Source organism: Amblyomma maculatum, unplaced genomic scaffold (assembly GCF_055883805.1).
Source record: "Amblyomma maculatum isolate TAMU_Amacu unplaced genomic scaffold, ASM5588380v1 scaffold_19, whole genome shotgun sequence".
NCBI lineage: Eukaryota > Metazoa > Arthropoda > Arachnida > Ixodida > Ixodidae > Amblyomma > Amblyomma maculatum.
The window spans coordinates 5,213,970-5,223,030 of NW_028146744.1; the positions used below are offsets into that span (position 1 = coordinate 5,213,970).

At 47.3% G+C, this 9,061-nt stretch overlaps 1 protein-coding gene across 1 annotated transcript; it reads right to left on the reverse strand.

Moving 5' to 3' along the window:
* Positions 1–2,711: 2,711 nt before the first annotated feature.
* LOC146171606 (uncharacterized) lies at positions 2,712–3,842 on the reverse strand. The gene has a single exon (XM_084586462.1). The coding sequence runs from the start codon at positions 3,804–3,806 to the stop codon at positions 2,712–2,714; it is 1,095 nt and encodes a 364-aa protein (XP_084442588.1). The 5' UTR covers positions 3,807–3,842.
* Positions 3,843–9,061: the final 5,219 nt, after the last annotated feature.

Genomic DNA, 9,061 nt, shown 5'->3' on the forward strand with positions numbered 1-9,061 from the left:
TTCCGTTCTCCCCGAGACCATCTAGGCTAGACGGAAATTCGTACGCCCTGTCAGAGTCCGAACCTCTTTTGGGCGCTTGCTTGATTAGCGCTCGCCTGTTACGCTCAATCTGAACCCCGCTATCCAAAGCCACCATATACGAGCGTGGTCGCTTTGCACGATGAAGAAACACGCCTTCTCTCCTGTAGTCCTTGACTCAAACCGAATCGCCTGGCAGCAACGGGAAAAGGTGACGGGCAGCATGCCGACGATCATAATTTTGCCGCTGACCTTCCCTGAAATCGGCATCTTTGTCCCGTGCTTCTTTGAGATTGGGCATCTTGGGGGCCAACTTCTTTAGGGGGAGAGGCAAAGTAGTGCGAAGCCGCCACCCCATGAGTAGCTCTGCTGGCGTTTTGCCTAGGGGTCCCGGCGTGTACCCGTACGCTAACAAAGCCAAATGTAGGCCATCCGATTTTAGCAACAGACCTTTCACAGTTTTTACCATTCTTTCTACCTCCCCGTTTGACTGCGGGTACCTAGGGCTACAAGTCACATGTTTGAATCCATAATCTTTCGCGAACTGGTTGAACTCCTGGCTGACAAATTGAGCACCATTATCGGTAAACAGCTTTTCCGGGATGCCGTGTGTCGACAACACCTTCTTGATATGATAAATAACTTCAGCGCTGTTAAGAGAGGTCAGCCCACACAACTCCGGAAATCGAGATAAGTAATCAACTATGAGCAAGTAGTTACAGCCTTTTACATGACAGATATCTGCCGAAACGCTTTGCCAAGGCCGAAAAGGCGTTTCAGTCGGGATCATCGGCTCGCACGGCTGGACGCGAAATTGGGAGCACGTGCGGCAGTTTCCAACGAACGCAGCAAGCTGAGAGCTTAAACCTGGCCACCAAACGGACTCTCTTGCCCTTGGTCTACAACTTACCACACCCTGGTGGCCCTCATGAAGCAGCTTTAACATTCTGCTTCTAAGACAGTGTGGCACCAACAGGCGGGTGCCATGCAGGAGGACACCTTTGCATACACTCAAAACGGCACGATCCTGCTAATAGGGCCTCAAAACAGCTGATAACTAAGGTAGACTAGGCGAGCTCTCCCGGACATAGCGACACAACGTACGACGTCTCGTCCTTCGCCTGTTCTTCGACTACTAAGCGGAAGTGCTCCGACTCTCTTAACTCCGATAACGTGCCAGCAACGTAACATTTGATTTCATTGACCGAAAGAAAGTTAGTCTTTTGGCCTGGCCCTGACGCTCTAGAGAGTGCATCCGCTATTTCCAGGTTTTATCCGGGAACATATTGCACCTCAAAACTGAACCGCATTAGCCGCATTCTAAACCTTTGAATGCGAGGCGGAACCAGATCAAGTGGAGTCTTTCCTAGCAAAGCAACCAACGGTTTGTGGTCTGTTTCTACCGTAATGTGTAGTGCACGCACAAAGCTTTCGAGACGTTCTGCGGCCCATGTTATAGCCAAAGTCTCATTTTCGATTTGCGCATATAGCATCTCAGTTGGTGTCAATGATCTTGAGACAAAAGCAACTGGCCGCTTTTCTTTATTTGGCTGCACTTGCAGTAAAACTGCTCGTAAGCCATACGACGAAGCATCTGCAGAAATAATCGTTGGACGTTGGGCATCAAACTTAGCCATACACCTATCTGAGCAGATAGCCCTCTTCACGCCATCAAAAGCTATCTGCTGAGGCTCTGCCCAGACCCACTCTGTGTTCTTTTGCAGCAGCTGACGCAAAGGCGCCGTTTGTTCAGCTAATTGTGGAATGAATCGGGAAAATGATTAGCAAGACCTTAAAACCTGCGCATTTCTGCAACGTTCTTCGGTGGCTTTATATCTGCAATTGCGCAAACCTTCGCTGGATCCGGGCGTATGCAATCTTGGCTCACGCGGCACCCCAGAAAACAAAGCTCGTTTACACTGAACTGGCACTTTTCTTTGTTTAGGGTCACGCCGTTTTCGGCCAAGCGTTCTAAAGTGCACAGCAAGCGTTCGTCGTGTTCCTTCTGACTAGAACCAAAGACAAGGATATCGTCCATTAAGTTCACTACCCCCGGAATTCCATCAAGGATCTCTCACATTTGTTTTTGAAATTACTCCGGAGCCGAAGATATGTCAAATGGTAGCCGCTCAAAGCAATAACGGCCAAATGGAGTAATGAAAGTTGTGAGCAGTTGACATTCCTTTGCTAACCTCACTTGGTGGAAACCAGAGTTTGTGTCCAGTTTGGAAAACCTGACTACCCCACTTAGCAACCCGAGTGTCTCATCCACAGTTGGAAGCACAAACCGTTCACGTTGCACCGATTTGTTCAACTGAGTCAGGTCAACGCATATTCGCACTTGTCCTGACGGCTTCAAGACGGGCACTATGCCGGCACACCACTCCGTAGGCCCTTGAACTTTACGAATGACCCCATTCTTTTCCATTTCTTCCAGCTCTTGTTTTACCCCGTCCCGCAGTGGGATGGGTATGCGACGAGCAGTGTGAATGGCATAGGGCACCGCGTCTGGCTTACGACGAATAGAGTATTCGCCTTTCATGGTCCCCAGACCACGGAACAAGGAACTAAATCTTGTCTGCACCACCTGGTGAACTGATGCCTCGTCCACAAACTTCACTATTCCCAACGCTTCTATTGCCGGTAAGCCAAGAATCACATTACTCACCGAATTGACAACGAAAACATCTTGCCTAGCCGAAGCATTTTTCCACAGAACGTCGGCAGTAAACATTACCCTTCACGTCCAACCGGTAACCGCCTGGTCCCATCAAAATAACATCAGTAGACTTTTGTACCTTAGGCAACGCTGGAAATGACCCTGACACCACATTTACATCGGTTCCCGTGTCAACTTTGGCAGAAACAACTACACCAATAATAACAACCTGGACAAAGCGTGCTTTTGCTGATGTCGCAGACGAACTCCCCACGAAAAACGTGCCACAGTTCCTGTTCGGATGCTCCCCCCGAGGACAGTGGACTCCTACCTCCAAATGCCGTACTTCGGGTTCCGTGGTCCAGTGTGTCCGTGGGCAGACAGCCGCAAAGTGTCCCCGGCGCTGACACCCGTAGCACAGCGCTCCCCTGACAGGGCACGACGACCTGGAATGAGGGCCCCTGCAGCAAGCTGAACACTTCAGGTGCTCCGGATGTTTCTGGTTCGGTGTCCGCCTATGAACAGTGTCGACTTCAGCGCTCGTCAGCGAACCATCACAGTCCACGCTGCTGCGAATATCCTGCTGTTGCCGTTGCACAGCTTCTTTCAGGTGTGCCTTGGCGAGAGCACCTTCTAGAGTCAGCCCCGCATCCATTTGAAGAGCTTCCGATAACTTCACGTCTCGTATGCCACTTACAAAGCGGTCGAGAATCATACGCTCTTTCATCTCCCCGTAGTCGCATCTATCGGCCAGCGTATGTAACTCCGTAACGTACTGATCCACGGACTCGTCTGCTCCTTGGTGGCGGCGATGGAAGCACGTTCTTTCGTAGACTAGGTTCCGTGTGGCAACAAAATGGGTGTCTAACCGTTTCTTCACCACGTCGTATTTCTTCGAGTCTTTCTCAGACAAGATGAAAGTCTTGAAAATATTTCGTGCCTGTCGTCCCATCGTGTACAGCAACGTACGCACCTGAGCCTCTTCAGTTCGCTCGTTAAGTTCCGAGGCGAATCGGTAGTCATCGAATTCTTGTATCCACTCAGGCCATTCGGATGTCTTGTCAAAGTTGAAGCTCGCTGGCGGCTGCACTAGGAAAGGCTGGGAGGATACCTTCGTTTCTTGCGCCATTTCTCGTTGCTGTTATTCGGGCTGGTAACGATACCTTACAACTACCACGGGTCCAGTACAACCCGGACAACCACGTCTGGCACCATGTGGTGTTCGATGGACGACACTTCACAGAGGGTTTCTGCGTGGCCGCCCCTCGACCAGGCCACAGGGAACAAGCCCCCGTTTATTGCAACATGGCAAGCATATATACAGACGCTGAGTATCTCACGCATGCGCCCGGCATTACAAACGTACTCGTTCACTTGTTAAGATAGCTACTATCACACAAGTAGCGATAACGGCGCTTTCAGATAGTCAAAGTAAAGGCTGATATCTCTCCTTGGTAAGGATGAGTCGAGACGCACTGACTTGCGAGCTTGGCGTCCACTCACCCTCCTGAACGTTGACTACAAGCTCATAGCTAAGTTCCTGTCCTCTCATTTAACTTCGTTCCTACAAGATATTATAGGCCCTTATCAGGCTTGTTTTGTTCGGGTCAATCCACCTAACTCAGGGACCTCTTCCTCTTCCGCCATCAGGGACCTCTTCTTTTCGGCTCAGCACAGAATTCATTCGAACATTCTCTGTTCCCTCGAACAGGAAAAGGCATTCGATGTGGTTAGCCATCCATGCTTATTTCAAGTTCAGGAGGAAGCTGGTATAGACTCTGATTTCCAGCCCATGGTCAGAGTTCTATATTCCAGGCAAGTTTCAGCTGTCATTGTGTTAGGTCTTACTTCAGAGGCTTTCGACGTGGGCGCTGGAGTTCAGCAGGAATATCCTCTATCAGCTGCTCTCTATGTGCTTGCTTTTAAACCTCTTTTACAAAGGCTCTCTCGGGATGGTCAGATAGCTCATTTTCCATTACCATCAGGTTCTCCGCACCTGCCATCTTTTCCTAAAAAAACGACCTCTGTCTCCGTCCTGGATGTCATGGAGGTGTACTGTAAGGCGAGTGCGGCTAACGTCAGTAGGTCGAAGAATGCCACGCTCTATTTTCGTCGTCCACCATCGTGTTCTCAGCCTACTCAGGGTTTTCCCGTGAAGGCTGAAGTCCGCCTTGGTTTTCACTTCAGTCGGAAAGGTCTTTCAGGTAGAAATTGATCCTTGGCTCAAGAAAAACTTGAATCTAGGGCGAGAGATTACGAGAAGCTTTTTTGTCCACTCACGGCTTGGGCCACTGTCACATGGTCCCTCTTGTTCTAGGTGTTGACTTATATCGCTGGCATAACACCTCTGTCAGCACGGACGAAGCTCTACTTGGAGCGGATCCTTTTCATTTTTTTCTGGGGCAGTGTTCCGGACAAGGCCAAAAGGTATGTGGTGAAGCTGCCTAGGGATAGGGAGGCCTCGTTATCTCTGACCTGGCATCGTAAGCATTGCCATGCATGTCAGTTGGACCCAAGTGGCTCTGAGCTCGGACATGCCTCTCATCCGAATTCTGACTACGTATTTTCTGAACAACAGACTCCACCTCTTTGCCCAGAGCACGTGTTCTCAGTCCGTGACAGGTTCGGGCTCTCCGTCACCCTTTTACGCTCTGGCAGCCACCTGCCTTGAGCGTCTTCGCAAGGCGGATGCGGACTTCGATGTGGTTTCGGTTCCCCTCAAGAAATTGATTAGGCTCCTCGCTACAAGTCTTCCTCCTCACTTCTGCCAGCATGGTTTTGTCAATGTTAGGCAGAGCTGGCGGTATATCATGGCGGACGTTTTGGAAGCAAGCAGTGTCGTTATATATTGCTTCGCCTGGAGAGTCCTCCCCATTAAAGGGAAGCTGAAGAGTTTTTCGAATTCATTAAGATGCTAACGTGTGGATGTGGGGTCCTTATAAATCATACGGGTGAAATTTTTTTGCAGATTCATTGCTTAGGAGCGACGTAATGGCCGTTTAAATTTGCACGGTAGCTCCGCCCCCCGCCGTCCGCCGAGCGCTGCTGATGACCCTGACGATGCGAGCCGAAACCGGAAACCGCGGAGTGATGACGTCAAAACTGGTGATCACCGCTTCGCAGCCTCCGCGACCGTACTTCTTTCTGCCTGTGTGCCTGCATAAGCTGCTTGGAGCTGCACTGTGTTTCTGTATTTGTGTGTTTTTGTTGTAAGGTACAGAAACGTGTACAGTATCGAGTGACGCGGTGGATCCATCATGCCGGCGTTCTGCGCAGCCTTCGACTGCACAAACACCGGCGCCCGCGACGATGTGATCTTTCATTATTTCCCGCAAAATAAGAAGCTTTCCGCGAAGTGGCTCACTGCAGTTAAGCGAAAGGATTTCAAGCCGTCAAAGACAACAGTGCTATGCTACGTGGATCAGTGCTATACTACATTTGCTCGCCTCAAAATTCACTCATTACCAAAGGACGTTTCCAATACGTGGAGGTGGTGACACTTCGCTTTCGTTCGAGTCAAAATCACCGCTTGAGCCAGCATCGTTTCTTTCTTGGGGAGGTTTGCTCTGCATAGACCGATCACACCGACCGATTTGCGCATGCGCCCGGTTTCCGCTTGTTGTAGTCGGCTGGTCAGCGCGAGCACATACGACTGCACTCTCCGCAATCTGCGCTTCACATGAACTCAACGCATACTTCCCATACCTCACTGCAGAGAAAAATTCGTTGTCATTATTACAGTGACTGTTGATGCAAAGCAAGCGCTCTAGGGGCCTTAATTTTTGTTCAACCAGTAGCCTCCGATTCAGTTGTGAGGAGCTTGTTGGAAATCAACGAGAGCTGCGTACAAAAAATCGTATCACGGTAATTTATGGTTCTGGTAATTGATGGTTGATTGGTGTATGATAGGCGATGGCGAAATAAAGAAATTATTGTAATTAATTGATGAATTAAAGAAAAATGAATCAATTGGATAAAGAGGGGTGCAACGGTGTCAAAATGCTCAGGATTAAAAGCCGATGCATGATGCTAACAGAAATTTTAGATTATGTAATTAATCAATTATTTAGTGACCTAACTGAAAAAATGAGAAATTAGAAAAAGGGTTTTCAATGTTGACCAAATGGTCGTAATCAAAAGCCAGTGTTTGATGATCTAATAAAGAAAATTGAAAGTGTGTATTTGCTCAAATATCTGAAGTAACAAAAACAAAAAAAAAACAATAAATGGGGTTCAAATGTGCTACATTTCATAAAACGAAAAGTCAGTGATTGATAGACCAATCAAGAAAATTTAGAGGGGGAACTGACCAATCATTTATTCAAAATAGAGGAAAAACTGAAAGATTATGAAGATGTGTCAAATACACAAAATAAAAGTAAATGCTTGATGACGATAATGAAAAAATTAAAGCATAAAAGTGACCAAATAAATATCTCAATGATTGTATGAAATGAAAAAGTGCACTTAACGAGACAAACTAATTTTGACACCTTTGAACTACCTTTTTCGATAACACAGGATTTTCAATCACTTCAGTTATTTTTGGTCAATTACGCACTCTAAATTTTGTCATTTAGCGCCCTCTGGCATTGACTTTTTATCCTGGGCATTTTGACACCTTTGAACCCCCCTAATTTTTTTTAATTTTGACTTCTTTCAAGTATTTCAGGTAATTAACCAATTACGCACTTTAAATTTTCTTTTTTAGTGTCATCACGCGTTGGCTTTTTATTTTCAGTATTTGACACATGTCAACCCCCTTTTTCTAATTCTTCATTTTTGAAATATTTCAATTACTTAATAGATCAGTTACACAATAAATTTTCCTAATGGCATGATCAAGCATTGGCTTTAAAGTACAAATAATTATGACACCATTGAGGCCCTGTTTTTATTGTTAATTTTTTCCATTTATTTACACATTCTAAATTTTCATAAACCGATCCATCTAGCACAGGCCTTTCATTCAGATATTAGAACATACAAGTTTTCATTTTTCAATTATTTCAACTAATTAAGTGGCAAATTACGCTAAATTTTCTAAGCATCATCAAATTGTCTTTTCATCTGAGCGTTTTGAGACTATAGAACCATCCATTTCCCAATTTCATTTTTTCCTTATTTAATCAATTATTCACACTGATTCCATTAGCTCATCGTCACCTATCAAATACCAATCAATTATCAATCAGTATGACAAATTACCAGAGTAAGGATTTTACGCAGTGCTCCTTATTTCCGACATGTGGGGCCAACAACTCTTACTTCTACTACTACAACAGCGCCGACGGCTATTCGGCCGAACGAGCTGTATAAGCTATTGTATAAATTCATACCACTGGAGTAATACATGTGCTATGTGCTGTTACAGCGCTCAGGAACGAGACAGATGAATTTTTCCAATGCACTAAGGCATACACACGAACTAAAAATTGTTCGGAAACACGGCGCGCAGGCTGTCCGGGCAACTGGAGCAGCCGGTTGACTACATGTACAAGCATGCACCGCGACAGCGGCAGCATCGTGAAACTGGCCGGTGGGATCAGTCTATTAGTTCGAACATATAGGCCATGACACCAAGATCCTCCGGGTAATCGTCCATGTGTTCCAACGTCATATAAGAAGCAAACCAGCAGCATCAAACCACCGTGCGCCGCGCTTAATATGCAGCGGCGCGACCGCGCCGGGCCCACCAAGCAAACACCTTTGTTGACGTCACAAGAAGCCCAACCAATCACAGGAGGCAGCGCGGCGCGCGAGGTGGCCCGCCGCTGCTGCTGGACTTTACGCCCAAAATAAAATAGGTTTGCGCTTTCCTTTGCCTGATTTCGATGAGAAATTCGAATTCCGAGGGTGGAACATAGTAAAGTGCACCTCTTCACTCAATTTTTCTGGGAAACCTTTCAGCATCCCTTTAAGTCTCCGGCGTTTACGCAGGACAGCTTGACACCAACATATCCATTTCGTGGCGGGAGAGAGGCCACTGGGCACATGTTTTCACAATGTTTTCTTCCTGAAGCGCTTCTCCGTCATGTAGGTTACCTCTTTCATCTTCCTGGTACACCGTGTAAGACTGTGCGATAGCTAAACCTGTTGCCAGGCGAAGACGATAACCAGTTCATCCTCTTGCTCGTGGCATGCACGTACCAAGTATGGCTGGCACGCTGCGCAGCCGCATACTGCCGCAGGGTACCGGGCTTCCATGAAGTAACTGCAAAAGTTCAGAAGGAGGTCTGGTTCCACTTGCAGCGGGTACGTGACATTCTCGGCGAGCGGAGGTTCTCGGAGATTTGGTTTGGTTTGATCTGTGGAGTTTAACATCCCAAAGCGGCTCAGGCTATGAGAGACGCCTCGGAAATTTGGTGTCGACCAAATGTGATT